Raw genomic sequence first — 24,879 nt, forward strand, 5'->3', positions numbered from 1 at the left:
CGTGCATAGAACAAACACGTGACACACGTGCATAGAACAAACACACGCGACACACACGCGGCACACGCACATGGTGGGCTGGGAGTAGAGGTGCTGTCCGAGAACTCACGTTCATGAGCCTGCTGCCCAGCTTCGAATAATCACAGATGGTGTGCACCCACTGGCCTCCCAGCTTCCCTGTGGGGTTCACATGTGTAGACACATCTGCAAAGTGTATGTGTGTGTGTTGATATCATTTCAAGTGGAGGAACATGGCCCTCTGGCTCTGCCAAACCATCCAGATGAGTTGGATTGTCCATGAAGAAATACGTTTTTGTTCTGTAATCCAGTTTTGCTAATTTTTTTTTTTATAAATCTGCTGTTTCTTTGGATAGCTTGCTTTCCTAAGAACGAAATCTCTTTCTTGTGTCATGACTATGTATCAGGGTAGGTTCATATGTGTGTGTTCTGTGAATCATCTCATCATATAGTAGTCACGGACAAAGAAGCTGGCGAGTATGTACTCAAACTGTGAGGCTCCAATAGATACGCCCTGAGTTTAGTTATGTTCAATCAGACAGTGTGGTTAGCGATGTTTCACGATGATATTTGTTGTTGCTGTTGTTATATTAGCTCTTGTGTGTTAACGTACATTATTTTTCTGCAGAGAACTTCTATGTCATTGGATTGCAACTGTTATATACAGTTGCACATTTCCCTAATAACTATGGTCAGATTTGGTCTGCATGCATTATTTGCTCTGCTAATGTATCAGTTTAAAATACTCTACAATGGTCAATTTTGAAATCCATCAAAAGTGGTAAATTCTGCCAGGTGCTTTTCCACTTTGGGGGCTTGTATGGACTATTTACCAGTATTGACTCAGGTCTATCAGCAGGAATTAGCACAATGAGGGGTGTTTTCCTGTTGCCAGGCATGTTGCCTGCCATGTTGGACAGCAGGAATGTCCATCAAGGTTGGACAATTTATGAAGGAATTGCTGTCTGCTAGAATTAAAATAAAGAAAAATCATATTCACTATGTATTCCTATTTTAAATGACATAAAAACATTTAAGTCTAAATTTTGACACGTTTTTATTAAGGTGTATCTTCACCTTTCCAGAGTCTACTATTTCTTGGTATGCTATACTGAGGGAAATGGACCATTCTGGACTCAGTAATCAACTGTGTCTATTTCAAAGGTAGAATAGGATTATGAGGATGTCTGTGAAAACCACCATTCTATGAGAATTACTTATTGCATGACATTTAACTGATATTTTGCTATTTTCTAACTCATACCATCTCACCTTTAAGTCTATTATCAGTTGGAATATTTTGATGGTATTGGAAAATAAAACTGTTCATCAGTGAGGCTGTTGGTAATGGGGCAAGATGAGGGTGTCATGTTTCTGAGGCTCATGCAGGTAATGTAATCAGAAATGTGTCCCTTCAGTAAGAACATCCTCTAAAGCCCTAGAATGTCTGTGAGAATTCAAAATTCTGAACTTAAAAACATATTCTAAATGATGACATTGAAGTTGGAGATGCATAGTATGATGATGTCCTTCAGACATAATTCCTCACACTGATTGCTACCGAAGTGGGTCCCAGAAAGGCCTCAGCTGGAAAACAAGCACAATCCATTAAACATGGTATTCAACAGAAACTGCACAAAAGAAAAAAGGAAAGGAAAGATATGTGCTGTGTGGAATGCCTCCAATAATCAGCCAAGGAAAACTCTTAGAATTTTACTTTTAAGTCAACAAGTTCCTAACAACTCCAGTATTCCCAGAGCTGGAGAGCAGCAAACTGAGGGATAGTCTCAGCATTTTGGGGTACCCTTCTTCTCCCACATGCCTGAGGCATAGTAGAAGAAATTATGGAAGAAAAAGCTGGTGAACTGAGGGAAAGGATTCAAACATGGCCTCTCTAAAGAAATACAGGCATACAAGTAAGGCCCTTGCTGAGCTTTAGAACAGGAAATTCCTGCCCAACTAATCTTAGGGTTTCACCAAACTGAAAAATTTCAGAGTTTGGACCAACGATATTATCTAAGAATTGCTTCCCAGAAACACCACACCTTAGTAAGAGCATAAATTACACAAAACAGTAGCTGAAAGGAGAATGGTGAAACTGTAGAATGTGATGAAAAGGGAGCTTTCCTGCTAAGGAGATCACCTGAGAATGACAAAAGCTTGGTATTATAGAACAAAATTAATCATTAGAAATAGCAAGAAACTGACAAGGAGAAAGGTTTGAAAAAGGAAAGTAGTTAGAAAAAAGGAAACACAGTTGAATGGCCAAGGTCAACAAATGTAGTGGCTATTTTTGTCCCAGAAGTCAATATTTCAAAACATAATTCAAAAAATTATGTGTATGTATATATTTTAAAAAATGAAGAAAGATACATTACTTGAAGAAGAGAAAAATACTGCAGGTTGAAAGAGTTCCTCATCTTTTGGGAAAATTTGATGCAAATGTCTAGACAGTCAGGCATACACTGGGCTATTGAGCCATGAAGACGTTTTCAGGGTTTTGGATGGGCAGCTACAAGCAGTAAGGTCACAGGCAGGAGGGAAAAACTCAATGGGACTCGGGGAAGCACATCAAACTTACCCAGTGTTCAACATCAGAAGGCAGAGAAGAAGCATGTGTCATGGCATGAACCTTTAATCCCAGCACTTCACAGGCAAAGGCAGGTGGATCTCTGTGAGTTTGACGCTAGCCTGGTCTATAGAGCAAGTTTCAGGGAAGCCAGGGCTGCATAGTGGGATCCTGTTTCAGGAGAAGAGAAAGAAAAGAGGAGGAGGAAGAAGAGGAATAAGAGGAAGAGGAAGAGAGAAGAGGAAGGAGAAGGAGAAGGAGAAGGAGAAGGAGAAGGAGAAGAAGAAGAAGAAGAAGAAGAAGAAGAAGAAGAAGAAGAAGAAGAAGAAGAAGAAGAAGAAGTTGTTGTTGTTATAGAGCCGTGAGAGCAGTGTCCTTGGTGCTGGCGTCAGATAGGAAGTATTAAAATAGAAAGAAAATGGTTAAACAGTGTGAAAATCCTCCAATATAAGAGATGACCTGATAGTGGAATACAGTTAATGACTAGATGAACTTAAACACAATCATATTAGGAGAGGACACTTAGTAAAATGAACGGGGATGGTGTTCCTGTTGGACTTAGCTTACTGGAGAATGTCAGTCTCATCCCACTGGATGCTGTAGAGTATCAGTCAGACTTAGCAGCGCGAGGAGCTTCGAGCGCTGAGAAGGAAAAGCTGGGAGAGCTTGCTAACATCCTTCCTTTTCCTTACAGGGACAGAGTGTCTGCTGCTTAAAATAGAAATTCACAGTGGCTTTTTGTTTTTACATTTTCAAATACTAATTATTTCTGATAGTTTATTTAACCCTAGAGAGAGACCTCTGAAAATAGTATCTCGTGATGAAGAAGTACTTAGCGTGTTTATAGTTTCTTCAAATGCAGTTTTACATCTGCTCAGTTCAGTTACATTTAAGGTTATTTTTCAGGTACGATGAATACCAATAACGTGGCCTTGTTTTTATGAGAGCATTTTTTAAATTTATTCATGCCCTCAAATAATTCACAGATAGAAAGTTAGTAAAGATTTTGCATTTGTGAAAGTAATCATAACTTTTGCTTTCTACATGTATACTCATTTGTTTATTTATTGCATTGGTATTTGTGTAGAGTGTGGTACATGTGTGTTTTGTGTATGAGCATGCATGTGTGGGTGCATGTACCTGTGAAGTCATGGAGGCCAGAAGAGTGCTGCTCCTTCAATCTCTACCTTGCCCTTTCTAGGCAGGGTCCCTCACTAAAGCTGGAACTCGGCTGCTGCACAGCAGGCCGCAATGATACTCTCATCTCTTTCCAGCTACAGCTCCAGTGGCAGCCCTGTGCAGGGCCACACCCAGATGTTACATGGTTGCTATTGTCTGAGCTCAAGTCCTTGTGTATATAGCAAGCACCGTTACCCACTGAGCCCGCATTTCTCCAAACCAAGTAGGAATATGTTGATTATAGGAATTTATTCTCTAAGGTTTCCACATGCAAAGTTATTGTGCCAAAATTTTGATTGTTAGCAGTGTGTGTATAAGTTTGTTTATTTCTACTGCAAGGAAAGGAACACTGGTCAAAATGACAGCACGGGGGCCTTTACCGTGAGTTAAATAGCAGGTGGTTAGGCTGCAACAGGGGCTAGCAAAGCCAGCTGCACTCAAGGCCCACACGCCGTTCTAATAGTTCTACTGCACTGGCGCACTGGCTGTGGTCCTGGTGGTGTCGCATGGTTGGTACTGCTATGCGATCCAAAGGTCATGGTTTCACAACAGTGTTCCCGGGTCTGCTGGGCTTGATGCATGGCAGGTTAGAGAGATAGAGGGCAACTAATTATGTCAGGCTCTTTTTCTCTGTTGTTATTAATCTCCTTGCTCTCTCTGTCTCTGCCTCCTCCCCTCCTCTCTTCTCCCTCCCTCTCTATCCTCTCTCTCTCTGTCTGTCTGTCTCTCTGACTCCCTCTCTCTCTCTGTGGAGGTCAGAGGACAACCTGGGTATGGACCCTCATATCTCACCTTGGTTGAGACAGGAGTTCTTTGCTGTTGGCTGTGTGTTCACCTGACAAGCTGGTCCATGAGCATCCATGGACTGTAGCGGCATTTCGGTAGTATTTTAATAAATAAAGACTGCCTGAATATCTGAGAGTAAAACTAGCTCTTACCTCGACCTCAGTCTGAAATGGCGATCCTGCCTACGGGAATTTCAGAAGGAAACTGTGTCTAAGAGCTGTTTCCTCCCATTTTATAGTACTCTCTAGGGCTGGGATATTAGGTGTGCACCGCCCAGTTTCTATTGCAGCTAGTGTGGCTACTGGGATTAAAGGTTTATGCTACCATAATCTGGCCTGTAAAGCTGTTTTACTCCCATATCACCATACAAACATGGGGGTTGTGGTTTCTTGGGATCTGAATTCAAGTTCTCACATTTGAACTTTACCCACAAGCCATCTCTTCAGCTCCCACGTTGATCTCTGTTTCGGTCTGCTCCTACCCCTTCCCATTTCTGAGACAGGTTCTTGCTATGTGGCTTAGACAGGCTTAGAATCCCGGTTCTTGCCTCGTTAGCCTCTTGCATGCTGGTACTACATGTGTGAACCCTCCTCATGTCTGACTTTTATTTAACTGAAGAATATTGCCGGAGAATAAGGACTCCTCCGATAACCACGCTTGAAATGTGTTGGCCAGGTGGCATCATCTGCATACGTTTCCTGCAGTTGCTGAGTAGATGATGGCATAGACCCTGAAGGAAGCGGCCTTGAGCCTACTCTAGGTTTCTGCGGAGAGGAAGCAACCACAGAAGGGTAGGGATTAGCGGGGCTCCACAGGTTTCGCTATGGTGTGTATGTTGGTGGCAGAAAATCCTTTCTTTGCAAATTTATTTTAAATTTTAGAAATATAAACATTTTAGTAATAGGAGTGACCTGTGCTTCCCATCTGCCTTTCTTGAATTAGTGCAGGCTTATGTCCATGAAGTCATGTCTGTGTAACACTGATCGGACTTCTTACCGACCTCCCTGGACTTACACATTGGCAGGCAGAGCCCAGTGCTGGGCACTGAAGCACGAACCTGAAGCGTTAGTTCCCTCAGCATTGGTTCTTACGGATAGAAAAACTTCAGAGATACTAAAGCATACAATGATTGTGTATCTGGCATAAAATTTAATGCTAGAGGAATTTTTCTAGCTTAGGCAAGGTATTTGGTTTTGATTCTCAGGAAAGAAAAAAAAACAAAGAAAAGGAAAGAGAAAAAGAGAGATAAAGGGTTGTTATTAGAGCATAAAAGACGATCTTTAACAAACGGTAACTTTGCCAACAGGTTCTCCTAATTGCTGCATTTTGAGAATAACAAACGTGTTTATATTTTAGAATAATTAGATATTCTTCTGAATTGTTATATATCAAAAACAATAATTGAGATAAAAGTCCATGAAAATGTCCTTTAAAATCTTGAAGAAAACATTAGCTCGTGCACAGAGACATGGTCCTTGGAAAGCTGAGGCAGGGGAATCACCATGTGTTTAAGGCCATAATAGTGAGTTCCAGATCTGCAGAGTGAGACCCTGTCTCAAAACAACAAACGATAAAAGTTTATAGCTGAGTTGGCAGCATTCAGCATTGCATTTCGGTGTGGCTGGGTCTCTACCTAGTCTTGAAGGGATCACAGTGTCATTGGGTACGTGCGCTTCACGGAGTCTTTGCTACAGACAGTGTCTGTTTTTCAATTACAGGAGGTTTGCATAACGAGGGAGAAAGACAATAAATTCCTGTGTTCTTAGATGAGCTTTATCATCTAAGATATTTGCATCAAACAAATTTGAACATTAAACTACTGTCTCAAATAATTTCATAATTTAAATTTCTATAGTTAATGAATAAAAAACTAGGCAGTTCTTGTGTTTTTGTTAAGAATATATTTTCCTCTCATTATCATATTGTTAACTTGTCTATAGTAAGGTAAATTATGGGTCTTTTATGCATAAATTTTTTAAATACCCAATAACTAAATACAACAAAACCACTCTAAGGAAGAAAGAAACTGACTAACCCACAGACTGTAGGTAGCCATTTGCATAGGATTGAATACTTTGCATGCTGAAGTTTGGAAACACCCACAATGCTATTTTCATATTTTTCCTCGTGGTCTAGAAGTTTCTTTGAGAAACTTCTAACTTCGCAATGTTTGTTCATGATGGACCCGTTGCCACCATGAGTATGCTATTTCCAGTTTGCTTGAGGTAAATTTGGGTGAGTGTTGTAAAACATGGCGTACCAAACAGGGTTCCGATATGGGAGCGACAGGAAGTTGGTTCAAATTCTGAAACTTGAAATTCAAGTTCAAATAAACTAAATTACAACAGAAAAACAACCCAAAGTTAAAAACTAAACACAACTAACAAAAAGAAAAGAAAAGAAAAACAAAGACAGTTTTTGATTAAATGGCATTGTGTGCTTTCCCAGAAACCTTCCAGGGAGACTCTATCTAGGGAGCTACCCTGAGGTGACCTAGCAAACCCAGTGGGCCGCACTTTAACCTTCACCAAGCTTTTAATACCAGACTGCAGGTGAATACCAGTTGATTTTAGTTAGTGTTGTGTGTGGTGTGTGTGGTTGCACACGTGCCATGGGACAAGTGGGTCAGAAGACAGCACTTGGCATCCTGTTTCTCTGTTACTGTGAGACCTAGGGCTGGAACGCAGGTCACGCTGGCATGGAGGTCACTTTACCTGCTGAGCCGTCTTGCCAGCCCTCAGGGATGTATTTGTCATTCCCGGCTACTGTGCTCACGCTGTGTGCTCAGATTCCACCTCCATTTTCTAGTTTTATTGCCATTGAGAGGGTCAGTGAGTTTTTTCATCCCGTCTGCACTCTCTTATTGTGTAGCAGCTGTGGTTTGGCATCTTTAACTTGGTGTTGTTACAGTTTAATGAGGTGCAGTCCTCGCCGTCCTGGTCCACCCTTCCTAGTTTACATCTTAGGAAACCGGTTTGGAGGTAAGGAAGGCGCATGATCCCTTGGGGAGACAATGGCAGAGTTCAGTTTTCCAAAAAGGAAAATAATTTCCCCAAAAGAAAAATGTTTATTAGAGCATAATCTTATTCCTATCTGCTTGACACTAGAAATGTGGCCTCAGTCACGTTTACAAGCAAATGTCTAGGCAGACATCTAAATCTTGGGGAAATTTAGGGTAGAAATAGACTGCAAGCCATGCTGGAAGCCTCTTGCTCTACGTTCTCAGTGCTTGATGGTTAAAAGTGAAAGGCGTCAACATGTTCATCACAGCAAAGAGGCAGGGGAACCCTGAGTGTTCTGTGCCAGCCGTCTTTGGCAGAACCAGCGTCCCGGGGCATCTTGTATGTTTCTCAGTATTTCACAAATGCTGGTCTTCTGCACACTGGCCCGTTAGCACCGATGTGCTCTAGCGCTGGATAAGGGCAGTTTTGGGAATACTAACACCACAGTAGGGGTTACTTCCTTTTACTAGAGAGATTGAATTATGCTCACCATTATCTTTACCTAGAAACCTGGGAGGATCCATTCATGTCCAAATTGTAATTTGTAACATGAAATTATTGAGCTAAAATGAAGATCTGGCCAACAAAATTTAGATTTCACTTAATGTCCGCATCTCTCTGTCATCCATCTATATTCATACAGACATATAGACATAGATTTAGGTCTCCAGTTTGGGCTACTTCAATGAAACTGGATGTATTTTTATGCTATCATGAGCATATATCTTACTTTAATTTGAGTTAGATTTTTCCTTCACTAAATGTCATTATGTGTTATATAGGTGATTTAACCTTAAAGTTAGAAACTTAAAGTGAAAAAAAGCAACTATTCGATTTCTAAAACGTTTTAAAAATCTCATTTGCTGTGCGAATCTTGTGCAATCTTTCTGAATCAATAAATTGTAAAAGCATTATAGATTATCATGTTAATAAGCAATATAGTTTATTGCCTTCCTGGGGGGAAGATCCTTTCAGAGGATCATTAAAGGCATGGAACCTGCCGATGCCTGCGTGTCTGTGCCTCTCCTTAACAGGCTGAGTCCTTTGGGTCCGTTATTCTTAGCCTGGGTATTTCTATCTTATGGCATTGCGGCTCTAAGATTAGCTTGTTAGGCGTTATCTTGCCATCTGAGTTCCCCCTAATATAACTCTACACTGGAATGACTATTTATAGAAAGAGCATTCTGTCATTTTTGGGTTATTTCTAGTAGTTTAAATAAAGAAGAATAACATTCAAGTGAAACCACATATCCCTTCCTGCTGCCACACAACACGATAACTCTGCTTCAGGGGCAATACTGCTGCTGGCAGGAGAGCCGATGTGGCTGCAGTGTTCTTTTATCTCTGCCACTTTGGGGGAGAGGAGAAGGCCTTGGGTAGCAATGCATGATGCTTGCAGGAGGACTATTGACAGCCTTGATGCTTTCTGTCACAGCGCACAGAGCCTTGGTTGACGGTGACAACAAGAGACACACGGGTTTATTTTTAGAAAAAGGCATTGCTAAGCTCTCTGTTTGGGGTTAACATCACTCGTGAGCAGACTCCTCAGGGCTCTTGACCCTTCCTGCAAACAGAACATTACACACACACACACACGCATACACACATACATGCACACCCAAACACACACACATGCCCGTGCGCATTCTTGCACACATGTGCACACACGCAATGCACACCCAATCACACATGCATACATGGACATTCATGCACACATGCACACACACAATGCACACCCAAGCACACACGTGCCCGTGCGCATTCTTGCACACATGCGCACACACGCAATGCACACCCAAGCACACACGCATACATGCACATTCATGCACACATGCACACACACGCAATGCACACCCAAGCACACACGCATACATGCACATTCATGCACACACACTCATTAACTCTGCAAAATTGACTGTTATTTAAAAATTAACCCATTTTGAATTAGAAAATCTAAAGTTCTCTTCAGTTTCTTTAGTAGATTAATTTCTAAAACGCTGGAGACTGGGTTTAGGAAGTGAATTGAATGCTATGTTAAAGGCACAATTAATATCAACAATGAGTAGAAATGAACGTATATTTATATTACTTAATAAATTACGGTGCCTATAAAATAATATTATCTGTGCTTCCAACTTTATTGCAACAATATGTAAAGTAGAGTGATGAGAGAAATACTGTATTGGTTTAAATTTCTTATTTAAGTGGATGAGTATAAACAATATAAATATAAATTTTTGTATTTTTATTAAGTATAAAGTTCTGGTATAACTAACTTTTGATGAACTCAGTAAGTTTCAAATACAATAAAATGAGTAGTTTTACATTTGAGAAATTTCTCAATTTACCTCAACTATTTGCTTAATTCAGGTATGAGTAATTGATACTTTGTTCCCAAATTAGAAATGTGATTTTCATCTTTTAAATTTGCATTTTTACAGTCTTAATTTAAACTAACTTATTGCTAGGTGATGAGGATATTAAAATGGTATGTTAATATGTTTCATGAATCACAGTGCTTGAGAATGGGCAGCGTAGGAATCTTTAGGAATAGACATAATTTTGTGATCACTGACGTCTTTAGGGAGGAAAGGATTCACTCGGCTCACAGGGTTCAGTCCATCATCTCAGGAAGCCAGGGCAGGAGCCCAAGGCACAAACCTGGAGGTAGGGACGAGGCAGACCGTGGAGGAAGGCTGCCTTGACTGTTGTTGCCCTGCCCTTGCTCCTCATGCAGCCTAGGTCCACCGCCTAGGAATGGTTCTCTTCACTGTGGGAGGGCCACGCCCACATCAATTAACAGTCAAGAAAATGTGCCGTGACATGTCCACAAGCCAGTCAGATAGAGGTAATTTCTCATTTGTGGTTCCCTCTGCCCAGGTTGAGGAAAACATTCACCATCAAACTTATAAACTGAATAGTACTTTATTATAAATACCCTCTTGTTTTTTTTAAAGATGTATTTTTGTGATTGTGTCCAACACGCAAGTGGACACTGGCCATTAGTAACTTGAAAAGTAAAAAAGAAACAAAACAGCAGAAAATATACAGGAATGAAAATCTATTCAAAGAAGCTGAGCTTGGGCACAGATGTTTCAGGTGACACACTGAGCTGCAACTCTAGGGCTCACAGAGGAGCAGGGACTCATGACCCCTACATGTTCTCTGAACTCTACATAAGTTAGTGCTATGATGCGTGTGCCTTACATATATGCATATCTGTATATACACGTGTATAAAATGTAATAAAAATGCAAAGAAGTCTGTCAGTCCCTGCAGTGTTGAAGCAACAGGAGAACACGGCAAGCTGCCCCTAGCCTTCTTAGTCACAGACTGAATGTTCTGAGAGGTGGTGGAATTGGGGGTCTCAAAGCCCACTGAGGCAGTCACTCATGGCTTTTTCTAGTCAGAAAGCCAACCGTGTTCCAGCTACAGTTCCCTCCACAGAGGAGACAACTGTGTAGTACACACACACACACACACACACACACACACACACACACACACACACACTCAGTGTGTTAATTTCCAGTTATCTCTGCCATTGGGAAGGGTTGGAGAAGCTGTTAATTGCAGTGGGTCAGGGGGTCGAGAAAGGCCGGTATCCAGGATTCTCTCTGTGGGACAAAGACAAGTGCTATGCTCTGGTGTGAGGGACAATGGCCTGTCCTTATCTTTCCTTGTTTCTTTGGTTTTACTTCACATTTGTTTATTAAGAAGGTTGTAAAATGAGTTGATCCTATTTAACTCTCCTTTCCTTCCCCACCAAGCTTTGTCTTGTTTTCCTCCATCAAGGCTAATTTGTGCTGTTTTTGTTTGGATGGATTTCCACTGGAGGATGCTCAACTTCTCAGGGGCTCCACTCTTAGGAAATACTGAGTCTTTTTCTTCATCAGCAGCTAGCAATGGCCAATAGTTCCTCGGATGGGGTGTAATCTCATGCCTAGTTCCTCGGATGGGGTGTAATCTCATGCCTAATTCCTTCCCGAGGATTTAGTCTTGCTCAAGCTTACATGGTCTTCTGCTTGCTGTCCCAACTACTGTGAGCTCATTCATCCGGCGACCCTGTTGTCGTCAGAAGATACCACATCCGTGGAGCAGTAGATAGCTTCTGGCTTGTATTCTTTTTCCCCATCTCTTCCACAGTGATCCCGAGTCTGTGGAGGAGAGGATACAGTGTATATGTTCCCTTTACAGCTGAACATTCTGTATTTTCTTGTCTTCTGTCCCATGGCATGTCTCTGGTAAAGGTCAATCTTTGTTCTTTTCAGCTACAATCTTATCTAAGCATAACTTTCTTGCTTGATTGATGTAAACTATATAGTTTGTCGTTTAATGACACCAGAAGTCCTTTCTTGAGGCCCCAAAAGAGAACCATCAGTGTGTTTGTAGTAGTGGAAGCAGAAGTCTCGAAATGTGTTTTTAGAAGCACAGTGTTCCATGCTCTCTAGATGGTCCAAAGTGCAGAACTAGTCACCGAGTTATCTATTTGTGCACCTGCTTTGTGCCATGTGCTTTATTCTGGTAAATGTGGGTCAGACAGCATCTCTGTCAGATGAACTGTAATTTCCAAACACAACGTTTAGAACACACAGTCTTCACTCTGTTGATGGGTTTGTGACAGATTATTATAATAGCTGACTAAGGGAATGCTTTTCTGGATGTGACAGATGTATTTATAATGGAGGTGGGCAAGAGTGATTGCCAAGAGCTATTTCGTTATATGCTATGGTGTCTTGAGGATAGGGAACAGCGACAGATTTGCACAGTAGACTGGACAAACACTAATGAGGGTCTGACACATTATCTCACAAGCTTGATGCCTCATGGGTTTTCCCCGCAACATTCCAGTCAGTCTAGGTCAAAAGGCGTGGCAACATTCGGAGCCGAGCAGGAAGCACTCTGAAGTATTTAATCTCCATTTTCTTCTGCCTTGGAGGAACTGGGGAAGCCTTTCTCAGCTTGTAGGGGAGTACCAGGGGAAGGTTCTCAGCTATAATTTTCTCCAGCTTCAAGAGACCAGGACTGAGCCAAACTCCTGGATAACATTGCTTGTGTGTTCACAGGGTAACTTGAGGAAGACAGTTCTTGGTAACTTGATTTATGCCACAAACACTCATCTCATTCAATCAGTATTTATTAGTGCTTTACAGTTGTATTTTAAAGAGTGTTTTTGTTGAATGATGTGTTATTGATTAATAGATATATAACATACGAGAGAGAGAGAGAGAGACAGACAGACAGACAGACAGACAGACAGAGACAGAGACACAGAGAGAGACAGACAGATATTTTCTTTTTCTGAAATTCTTTTCAGTTCCAGCTGTAACTTTTCTTTTCATTGGTGGAAACCTTACTCCTTCCAAATCTTATCAAATGTCCCCAATACTTGACTTAGTCATCCCTTCCCTCTTCCTCCCTTTGAGCCAGCTTATCCCTTAATGTAGTTTTTTTATTATCAACCCTTTATGACTTCAGAGAACATTTTCATTCTGTTTTGCATCCTAACATTTTATACACATCTGCCGCCATACCCTATAGAAGAAGAAAATTGTGATTTCCTTCTATTTTTAGACACTTCAGAACCTAACACATAGTGCTCCTTAGGATGCTTTTCAGTGACTGAGTGAGTGATTTAAGAGAGCAATGCTATTTCAAGGCTTTTTTGATAAACTTTATAATTTTAAGGAAGTTATTTCTTCTCTTACATCTAAAATAATTCTTCAATGTCCTTAAATTTGAAAAATAGATATTTAGGCAGTTAGGTTCTTTCATCATTTATTATAGAATATTAATTAAGAATGACTTGGCTTATGGTATGGTGGTTGGTACATGTCTTTAATCCCAGCACCAGGGAGAAGCATGTAGATCTCTGGGAGTTCTAGGCCAGCCTAGTTCTACATAGCAATTTACAATCCATCAAGGCCTAACTAATGAGACCCTATTTTTTTAAAAAAAAAAAAACTTCAATCTTTGAATACACACACACACACACACACCATATCCATTTAAATGTTTCAATTCTGAACAAAATGAAATTGGAAATGTGCTTATTTAACTTGATTTTTCAATGAATAATGCCAACTGAAATTTCCTAAGATATGTTTCTGCATTCAGAATGCAAAGTGTGAACTAGCTAATTTAAGAATGCCTGAATATGAATGCATACTTTCTTATCCAAGTAAAAGAATAAATCTTGTTGTGAAAATGATTACAGGTGTGTGCTTCTGTAATTAAGATACTAGATCCCATTTAATACTCCTTTTCCCTCAATATTGTTATGTAGAAAAACCTAGAGGATAATGGATTTTTCTGTTCATAGTATCAGTCCCAAATAATTCCTTCACTGGAAGTGTTTGGAATAGAGCTCATTCCCATTTCGTCAGTTAGGTTTTAATTGGTGCCGTTCTTAACAATTAGGCAGGGAAAGAAGTTCCTCATATAAACAGTTTAATAAGCTAACACAGGATGGCAAGGGTGTCCGTCATTTTAAAATACAATCAGAGTAGAATGTCAGAAGGAGCTGACATCGTGAGGTATGAGGAACAGCAGATGGAAGAGATCAGTGTCTAAGAGAAGCAATTCCAAGAGAGAAGCGGAGTAAACAGTTGTTTCAGAGAGAGGGTGCTGAAGGTACCGAGTGCCATCAGCTGGGCGAGATACAATTTTTATAGTCATTTGTTTTGTCCTTTGGTTTAGCCATAAATCAGAGCCAAGTTTGCCGAATTACGTAAAGTTGAGTTAGTTTATAGCATCCAATGTGGACCACGGAAGGCGTTTTCAGCACAGGTGTTGATGTCGGCTGAGTAGATCTAGGTGAGGTGCATCTTGGGCACCCTTTTAGCAGCTGTGATTTCTCACCTTTTTGAGTTCCAGGAAACTTTATCTGGTATAATGATTGGACTAGGATGAGGTAAATCAAGAGTTGTCTGCCATTTGAGTTGGAAACTTTTCATCCCATTGTTGGGAACATAATTAAAAGAATAAGATTTTTCTTGAATCAACTTTTTAGGGCTTTTTAATTTGAGGTGTTATAAACTCGGTTTATTAGAACTACCCATTTGTTTTGTGTTCCACTAAATTGATATGAAATGTTAGAAAAAATTATCCAGGTATCTAACTTATCTGAACTTATACTGTAAGAAGGAAAATAAACCTCAAACACCTGGTGCTTAAATACAAAGAAACAGGGCTGTGTGGTCACTACCCAGGATCCCAAGCTAAACAGAAAGATTTCCATGTCATTGGCCTGAAAAGATCGACGATCCTTTGAGAATTCAATTTTAGGTGACTAGAAAACATGCTAGGTGGTTTTGTAGACACGGAGACATCTTTAATATGACTCTCCACTGTCCATCCGACTTAGGTATCTTTGTATTTAAGCAGTCATGTATGGGGGGCTGGCTTCCCCACGTCCCTGCCAACACTGGATAGCATCAAACTTTAGACGGTTTTGCCAAATTGAGTGACAGAAAAAAGGGTACAGCATTACTGTTTTTGTGTGAATTTCTCTGGCTAGTGGTGGATTCAACCATTCTTCACACAGCACTTGCTGTTTGGGTATCCCTAGAGACAACCCCAGAAATGTGCCAATGGCTAAAAAAAAGGTCAGCCAGGAAACGCGGCTCTTTTCTAGATTGGGTAAAGAGAAAGAATGTGATTACCTTATAAGATATATAAAAACATTAATCAAAACTCAGTGCCTTGCCATGGTAAACCTGTCACTTGACTAAAAGTAGAAGAGGAAAGTAAGTTTGCCGGCTCAAACCCTATTGGATCCTATGGATCTCTTGGTACCATTAAAACATCCTGAAGCTGGAGAGATGCCTCTGTGGTTAAGAATACTGGCTGTTCTTCCAGAGGACCTGGGTTTGAATTCCAGCACCACATGGTAGCTCACGACCAAACGTAAGTCCAGTTCCAGGTGCCTGGACACCCTCTTCTTGCTTCTGTAGACAACAGGCACATAACTCATGTACAGATATCCATTCCAAAAATGCCACCCATACACATGAAAACAAGCAACAGAAAATCTAGAATCCCTTTAACATAAGGAACATTTTCTTCGGGTGGCCCTGCCGACATTCTAAGACTTGTATCCATGATAAGAAATGTAAAAGAATCTGACATGAAGAGAAACTAATGGAACTACATTAAAAAGTGAAAGTGACAGCTTCATTCCAGAAGAAATCACAAACATAAAATGCCAGAAACTCGCAGCAGCATGGTAACTAGAAACTTCTCAAGGGCATACAAAATTATTGATGAACCATCGAGGAAAGCAAGATCATATTTGAGAGCAGATGTGTTCACGAATAGAAAAACTTTATTTTTAAATGCCGCTTATTCAAAAATTAATCTACTAATCTCATTGTCTATAAAATGGCTAATTTGAAAACATGAATGTTTGATGTACAGTAATATAACAGTCACGGTGAGTGATATTAGACAATAGAAAGTAAATGTCACTTCCATGCTACCTCTCCAAGCCAATAAATTCTCTACCTTAAAAATAGCCTGGTATCAATTTCTTCTGTGCGTTATGGAAGTATGTCAGCACAATCTCCGTTAAATCCTCACAAGATCTATTAGGAAATGTGTCATGCTGTTTCTCCACTCCACGTACCACTTCGTGTGGACAGATGGTGGGGTTTGAAAAGGCAAATCAGAGGCTAGATTTCAAGTGATATAAAAGTATATTAATCATCATTGGTTCAAGGGAAGGTGTGGTTGAATGGATTACAGGAAATACAGGGAGTTATTTTAATGACAGCACATACAGTGCAAACAGGGTAGACTCCATAAAATGCTTGGGAGCGATTACTATTTTTAAATTCATAATAATTGATGTCCTCGAATCATTATTTTTGAAATACAATAGCTGTACAGTTGTGCATGTTATAGCTTAAAACTGTAACAAAACAGACATCAAGTAAAATATAGGACCAGCATGGAAGCCATAGCCATGGAAGCCATGAAGAAAAGCAGGTATTTCTGCCCTAAAGCTTCACCCAGCGTACTTTCTGAATAGGATCCATAGATACCAAAGGAGACTTGACACCTGAGATGGACTCTAGAGAACCCAGTCGTGCCAATGTGAAAGGGAAACCATCCAAGGTCAGGGAAAGAGCCCGAGCCAAAATCCCACATTCATTGGCAGGTATTCTGCCAGTGCAGGCCAGTGTGGCAGCCTTTGAGACAAAACCAGAAGGGGTTTGAAGGGGTTTGGGGATAGAATTTGCTCTTCTCCCTGAGGTGGGAAGTTATAAATGCATGTCTCGTTTCTTGGCCTCTATAAACCATGATTGTTCAGTTGGTCTCTGATACCTGTAAAATGGTAACAATTTGGTGTGTGTGTCTGTGTGCATATGCATGCATGTGTGTGTGTGTGTGTGCGCTCGCGTGTGTGTGTGCACTTGTTCACATGCATGTTCTTGTGCATATTGGGAGACCAATGTTGACACTGATGTCCCTGGTTTTTTGATACTGTGTCTCTTCCTGCTCTGGGGAGAGCTGACTCTCTTCACTGGCTGGCTAGAAGCCCCAGGGATCCTCCTGTTTGCACTTGGCCAATGCCAGCCCAGAGGCCCGCATGATTGCAGGTGGCTTTTTCATACTCATTTTGGAGGATCAAATGGGCATTCTCAGATGCACAGCCATCCTTAGCAACTGGGCGACCTCCTCAGCCTTGCTATGCACCTTTCTTCATACATTGGCAGAATCCCTGAGCCACGAGGCAGGAAATCCCAAGGATGTGTGTACTGGAGACTCTTGACTCTTTTTGCAATAACACCTGAATAGCTCTCGTTTACCTGAAACTTACTGAAAGTCTGAAGCTTGTTCTTTGTCTGACTTTGGCTTTGAACACATTCCATGTTCATCAAAGCTTTGTAGCCACCCTTGACAACAGAGAACGTTTCAGGGTTATTATAGCACTTATTACACTGTAATATTACACATAATAATATTGCAGTGTTATTATACACTTACCCAGTGTAGATAGCAATCAGAATAGACTTCTCTCCATATGTAAATGGTCTTGTGTTACACACACACACAAAGATGAGCCCTGATGAAGGAGGTGTCATAGGTGATTGGAGTAACCTAGGAATGGCAGGTAGAGTGACACAAACCTAGAATACTGCATACCTTGGCTTCAGCTCATTTCCCAAGCCTGCACATTGTGCTCCTTCAAGACTGAGTGCTGTAGGCAACTGTAGAAGGAGGCTCAGGATTTGTGCACCCGCGTCTTTTTGTGCCGAAATACAGACTATTGTAAAAGTACTAGGTGATAGGAATTCTTCAGGCCTTTCAGAGGTTTATGAGCCTATTGTCACTGCATTGCTTATTATTAATGCAAAATCTTATTAGATAGAGCCTGGCTGCTTATGTGTGTTAGTGTTAATACATGTGTGCACAACTATAATTCCTGTATTATGATTCAGAGATTTTTCTATCTTTATAACAAGAACCATGTAAAAGTCTAAGATATAACTGGATATAGATATAATTGGGAGTAGCAACCTATGTCCTAAATTTCTTATGCATTACAATTCATTATTTTATTATCTTAGTAATGGAGATTACTATATATTTTTGCAAATTTAAGGTTTTCTTATAAGAATTCACATTTTTCTTCCTATCTGTGTTCGGGAAAAGTAATTACAATAACTATATTTGAACTTTTAGTTTTCACTGAGAATTGCTTTCACTACTAATCAATGAAACTGTTTGGACCTACAACACAAAATAATTTTAACTTAGTAGCACCCTAACAGTATTATGGTAAAGAAAACATGTCTAATAAATACTGTTACTGAATATTATAAATTACAACAAATCAAAATCAGTTGTTGACTAGATAAGAAATTATTTTTAGCTATCTTGTCTTTCTCCCAAATTGTTTTCTTGAAAAAATTTTTGTAACACAAAATTTTGGGATAAGTATGTCACATTTCCTTAGGAATACTGAATAAACTTTCCTGAATTCCAGTTTATCGTTAAATCTTTAAAATAAGGAGATTATATTGGTTTTGAAGTCATCTTTATTGGGCTCTACAAGAGCTATGGGTGGTATTTAGAGGATGCCAAAGCTACATGTTGCAATCGAGATAACAAGAGGTTTTTTTTCCTTCTTTTTCTTTCCAATCTTTGGAAATGCAATGCATGGAAGCTTTCCTTTCATATGCTGAGTGTAGCTCACTGCTGAATATAGTGTGCTTCAGTGAAGTGTTCCTTTCTTTGCCAAAAACACATCAGTCATTCACAAATATTCAGTATTCTGAGAATGAAAAATTTTTTAGCTACTTGGGTAGGCAGTTTGCAAAGATTTCTATCTCCCGGAGTGTGAGAGGCAGTGTGGATCCGAAGATGAACGTTAGCTTCCAGCACCGAAGATGGAGGTCTGGATGACCGAACGTTCCAGACTACAGGAACCTAGACCAGAATCTGTAGCCAGCTAGTAGAATGGGGGGAACCCATTATGTTGCCTGTCTTGTTATGGAGATTGTTTCGTTTCTGTGTGCAAATATGCACACATGTGCTACGTGTTTGGGTGGGTCCACGTGTGTGTGTGTGTGTGTGTGTGTGTGTGTGTGTGTGTGTGTTACACCTGGAGACCAGAGGTCAGGTTCATCTGTTGTTTCTGAGGCATTTCCTAGTGTGTAGTTTGAGACAGGGTCTCTCACTGAGATGTAGCCCTCTGAGCCTAGTTAGGCTGATATATTTCTGTCTCACCTCCCTGGTCCCGGAACTGCAAGAACAACGCCTTGTCTGGATTTGTTTGTAGGAATCAAATTCAGGCCCCAGGCTTTCCAGGCAAAGGCCTTACTGTCTGCACCGTATCCCAAGCCCTTGATGAGGTTAAACTTAGAGAAAGATGAGGACATGTTCCTGAAGAATTCTGTAGCACCGAATGTGAATTTCAATGTTAATTAAACTATTTAGAATTCAACGAAACAAGCTTAAGTTCTAGAAGAATATCCAACACCTAACAAAGGACTAGAGAAAAATGAGTGCCTGAATCAGTGATCAGATATCTGAACCAAGTGCCTGTTTACTGTGACATTTCGGCTCGGTTTACTTCTGACCTTTAAACAGCCTAGGCCCTTTACGCTGCATTTTTGAGCATAAATAAAAAATTTATTTTTAATGCTACCTATTTATTTAAAAAAAATTGAAGCATGTTCTTATTGACCTTCATGATAATATTTTATGACATAATTACTTTTATAAATATTAGCTAAATCATATTTCAAGCGTGGAAATCCCGCAGTGGCCCTGAAGCTATTTCTTGACTATTTTCTTTAGACAAAAATGGTTTTTATGTTGTTTTTTGAAACTCTTTACCTTGCTTGCAACCTTTTTAATAGTGGGCTACAATCTGCCATGCATAGTACAGTTAAAATATAAAACCAGTGTGCAGGCTCATCTCCTGAATTCATAATGTTTAAATTAAAAGAATATTGAAATGCATTTCTTCTCATTAAAATATATTCAGCTAACTTCACATCCATTAAAAATCATAGTCTGCAGTAAGCAGCCAAATTCTCAGTCTTTACTCTGGGTATCTGAGGTTGTTAGTATCATCCTTACCTGTCAGTCCCATCTTCCTGGGTGCTCTTGCAGGGAAGCCCCACCCTCCGCCCCACCCTCCCTGCTTCCTTCACATCCAAGGAGACCCCATAGAAAGTGCTGTGAAGAGCTCCTGTTTTGAGAAAATAATGCATTTATCCTCCTTTCTTCACTGCGTTATCCGACATCTGGAAGGGAGGATTTAAAGGTTGGTTTCTGACCTGAAGTTTCTATGAAAATCAAAACAAGTTTCGACTGCGTTCTCTGTATGTCTTTTTTTTACACACTCTAAGCCTGACTGTTTGGCCTGAAGCCTGTGGATTCTTGGCTCACAGCTGGTGACCACGTATATAGGAAAATGACTTCCAAGCATGTGAGGGCAGACACAGTCAAAACGGTTCTGAAATGAAGGGTCCTAACTACTTAGAAACCCGGAGCCTTTTCACAGGCAGGGTCGGCCGGCGTTTCTCCCCGCCTCCACAACCAGCCGGCCACTGGACTGTGTTTCTACAGACCATGAAAATTCAGAGACTGCATTATGTGTCTGGTTGAGAGGATGTTCTCTTTGCCTGCCGCTTTCCACCTGGCGTTTATGGGATGCCGGCTTTGTACCTCGCTCTTGGTAAGACTGTGTATTGATTGGGAATGAAAGAAAAGGTCAGTTTGGGAGAGGCACACAGCTGGGCTCGTTTGCTCCCTGTCCTGCCTTGTCTGTTGTGCTCTGGGATCTAGCAGGGCGGTTGGCATCGGTTCTTTTACACATCTAAGGAACTAGGAAGAGCTGTTAGGTCAGTTCTTACAGACACTCCCCGACCCTAGTGCCCTTCTTCTGCCCCAGCTTGTCCTCAGGCCTCCATCCTTTGCCCCAGTGCTGCTGCTGGGATCTGATGCCTGGACAAGAGTCCGAGACATCGAGGGACTCTTCACTCCACTTCTAAAGTAATGGATAGCTTGGCAGCCCTTCTGGCTAACACACAGTTGTGTTTGTTTTGGTTTTAATGTTTTTGACTTTAAAATACAACTGTTTCTTCATGTTCTTTACCTACTGAGTGCATTTACATCCATGTATATACAATTATTCTTATGAGATTCCTAACCAAAGTCAAATCGTTATGTGTTCTGTATAGTTTTTAATCAAGCATTAGAAACGTCATCATTTGTTATGACTTTGCTGCCCCAGCCCTTCTTGATCAACTGCATTTCCTAGTGTAAACAGTGTAGCAAGTCTCGGATTTGCCCACCATTCAGGTAGTTAGGGATCTTCTTCCTTTTTCCTCCTTCCTTCCTCCCTCCTTCCCTCCCTCCCTCCCTCCCTCCCTCCCTCCCTCCCCCTCCCTCCCTCCTTCCTTCCCTCCCTCCCTCCCTCCCCCTCCCTCCCTCCTTCCTTCCCTCCCTCCCTCCTTTCCTTCCTTCCTTGCTTCCTTCTTCCTTCCTCCTTCCTTCCTTCCTTCTTCCTTCCTCCCTCCCTTCCTTCCTTGCTTCCTTCTTCCTTCCTCCTTCCTTCCTTCCTTCTTCCTTCCTCCCTCCCTTCCTTCCTCCTTCCTTCCTCCCTTCCTCCCTTCCTCCTTCCTTCCTTCCTTCCTTCCTTCCTTCCTTCCTTCCTTCCTTCTTCCTTCCTTCCTTTTTTGAATTTAATCTTATTTTGTGTTCACGTGTATATGGGTGTTTCCTTGCATGTATGTTTGTTACCCTCCCACGTGTGTGACTCATGGTAGAGACACCAGAAGAGGGCTTCAGATCCTTTGGATCTGGAGGCAGAGATGGCTGGGAACCACCATGTTGGTGCTGGGAATCAAGCCCAGGTCCTTTGGAAGACAGGCAGTCAGTGCTCTTAACTGCTGGAGCATATCCCCCAGCCCCAAGAATCTGTTTAGTACTAAGTAAGCCAGACAGCCATTCAGAGTCCACAGCTCCCTGGATGGACTGTCCAGGCAGTCTCTGAATTCTGTGAGTTAATCTGTGAATATGTCTAACTGCAAGGGCATTGTTTTAGATGTCCCTCAATTCTGTGCAGTTCGGAAAGAAATCTGTGAGCATGGCAAATACAGGTGATTACCTTTAGAAAGAATATTTGTACTCATAGACATGAAATTCTAAGAAGACAGATTGCAGACATGAGAGGGTGCTGCATTTGACTTAACCCATGATTGACTGACATAGATATCAGATAAAAAAAACCTCCCCCCAAATTTAACTCCCTCTAACAATAACAAAAATTATTGAGAAGGCAGAGACAGAAAGACAAGAACATCCATCTAAATGCAGAAGAGCTAAGGGTCAGTCATAGAAGACTTTGCAGGGAGCACTGTATGCTCAGAGACAGCGTTTAATATGCACAGTGCACCCTCCCTGCTCCTCTCTCTCTCTTATCTTCCCCGAGTTCTGAGCATTGGACGTAGATCCACACAAGTGACAGACAAGTTCTTTATCACAATCTACATTTATAGCCTGTGGGCATCCCTAGAAATAGGGCTGTTTCTAACCTACTTTAGAAAAATTCCCCTAAATTAGTGAAATGAGCCCAGCATCCTGTCATATTCAGAATATGTGTTTCGTTACACACCTCCTTGAACTCGAGCTCTTAAAATCTTTTTGTTCTCCCTTCAACCATGTTCACAGAACAAACGTCCCCTTTGTGGCTGAACACAGCGCTGACATTTATTCTCTGTGCTGTAAGCAATTTTGAATTTTTGTGCTAACCACTGTCCATTGCACAAGGGAATTCTCTGGTGAGGTCTGAGGGTTGAAGTCATCTATGGAAAGATTGTGCCCTAAATTATAAATATGAGAGTTTAGAGAACAGTTTTATTATTATTATTATTTTAGAGAACAGTTTTATACTGTTTCCATTTATCAGGGTGATGGTGGCGGGCTCACCCTTGAGGTCTGGGAACTGCCATCTATGGGTTCTTGGACCTGGTATATATTTCCTTCTGTAGAACAGGCTTGAGATTTAATCAGAAAGCAGTTGGTTACCCCATAACACTCATACCAATATTGCACACATGGTCATATCTTGCCATACCAGTCATTATTACAGCTCAAAGGGCACATGGCTGGATAAAACTACTGATTATTCTTTCCTCCCAGTGGCCTACATAGAACCTTCCAGTGCTATGAAAGCAACTTGGTTTTTACATGCCCCATCGCTTATCTATGTGATGTCTTTACTATATTGGTGACCTTACCATATTGAAAACAAATGGATCTTTATATGAATAAGCTCTGCAGTGCCTGTATTGATTTTGCCAGTATCTGCAGGTTCTCTTAAGTGACCGATAACCACTTTGTGGAGAATGAATCTAAAGTTTGGAGTCAAGACTCTGCTTCAAAGGTTAATATGAAAAATATGTGCAAAGAAAGCCAACCAAATGTTAAAGTATAGACGTAGAGTGAACAAGTTCCACAGTGACAGAAGCTGCAAATCCAAGAACAGAGCTGCACCAGGTCTGTGCCACTCTTAGCCTTGTAAAGAAAGCTTTTTCTTAGAGTAGACAGCGGTCAGTGAGATGATAGAGATGGTGCAGTGGACGGCGGTCAGTGAGATGACAGTTAGAGCTGCTGCAGTGGACAGCGGTCAGTGAGATGATAGAGCTGGTGCAGTGGACAGCGGTCAGTGAGATGATAGAGCTGCTGCAGTGGACGGCGGTCAGTGAGATGATAGAGATGGTGCAGTGGACAGCGGTCAGTGAGATGATAGAGCTGCTGCAGTGGACGGCGGTCAGTGAGATGATAGAGATGGTGCAGTGGACAGCGGTCAGTGAGATGACAGTTAGAGCTACTGCAGTGGACAGCGGTCAGTGAGATGATAGAGATGGTGCAGTGGACGGCGGTCAGTGAGATGATAGAGCTGCTGCAGTGGACGGCGGTCAGTGAGATGATAGAGCTGCTGCAGTGGACGGCGGTCAGTGAGATGATAGTTAGAGCTGCTGCAGTGGACAGCGGTCAGTGAGATGATAGAGATGCTGCAGTGGACGGCGGTCAGTAAGATAGTTACTCCTTGTGAAATGATGACAGTAAGTCATTGTGTGTAGCTTTCTCTCCGTGAAACATCCATCACCTCTCATCCTCATTCCTCAGGGGATATTCTAGAATAAGGGACAGGAAAAAGCAAGAAGAGAGGGAGCAGTACTGTGAAGTACTGTGTTCTAGACAAGCATGGGTTTGTGCCCATAAAATCATAATAGCTGTATTTGCTTTATGAGGCCTTCGCAAGATGGAACCAGTCAATATTCCTGCAGGGAATGGGAAGAGGCACACAAATACCCCATGGCAAGCCGAAGAATCTGCCAGCTGCTAGGTGCTGATGAGAGGAGGAGCCAGAATTCTTTGGGGATAGGATGCTCATGGATAACCCCAAACCCATGTGTGAAGGGTCAGCACTAATTAGATTCAGTGGGATATAAAACAGAACATCTACCAAAGAAGCAGACAGACAGCTGAGAGGAGGATGAGCCTGAGATTAATTGTCAGGGTAGATATGATCAAATTACATTATATCCATGTGTGAGATTCTCAGGCTAAATAAAAAGCATTAAAATAAAGCAAAATACATGATTATAAAGTTTTTAAATGTGCTCAGTGAGATAAGTTTAGATATTTTGCCTTAGAAAAATATATCTATTTCTTCTAAAGACTGATGGAATAGAGTATCACAATGCTTCTTAGTAAATCCCTGGCCCAGTGTAGTTCCATACAGAGAAAGTAGAAAAGGATGATGATCTATTTGGCTTTGTAAGCAATCAAATGACA

The 24,879-nt window shown here is 41.2% G+C and overlaps 1 protein-coding gene across 32 annotated transcripts in view; it reads left to right on the top strand.

Annotated features, from left to right (window-relative positions):
• Hdac9 (histone deacetylase 9) overlaps positions 1-24,879 on the top strand; it is an 834,213-nt gene that overhangs the window by 386,415 nt on the left and 422,919 nt on the right. The window contains exon 1 of one of the 32 annotated variants that reach the window (XM_075948424.1): positions 20,358-20,749. The exons of the other annotated variants lie outside the window; for them this stretch is intronic. Within the exon in view, the coding sequence (XP_075804539.1) occupies positions 20,725-20,749 (25 nt within the window). The 5' untranslated portion in view covers positions 20,358-20,724. Of the gene's footprint in view, positions 1-20,357; positions 20,750-24,879 lie in introns of those variants that run through there. 32 annotated transcript variants of the gene reach the window in all.

The sequence above is a fragment of the Microtus pennsylvanicus genome, chromosome 14 (assembly GCF_037038515.1).
Source record: "Microtus pennsylvanicus isolate mMicPen1 chromosome 14, mMicPen1.hap1, whole genome shotgun sequence".
NCBI lineage: Eukaryota > Metazoa > Chordata > Mammalia > Rodentia > Cricetidae > Microtus > Microtus pennsylvanicus.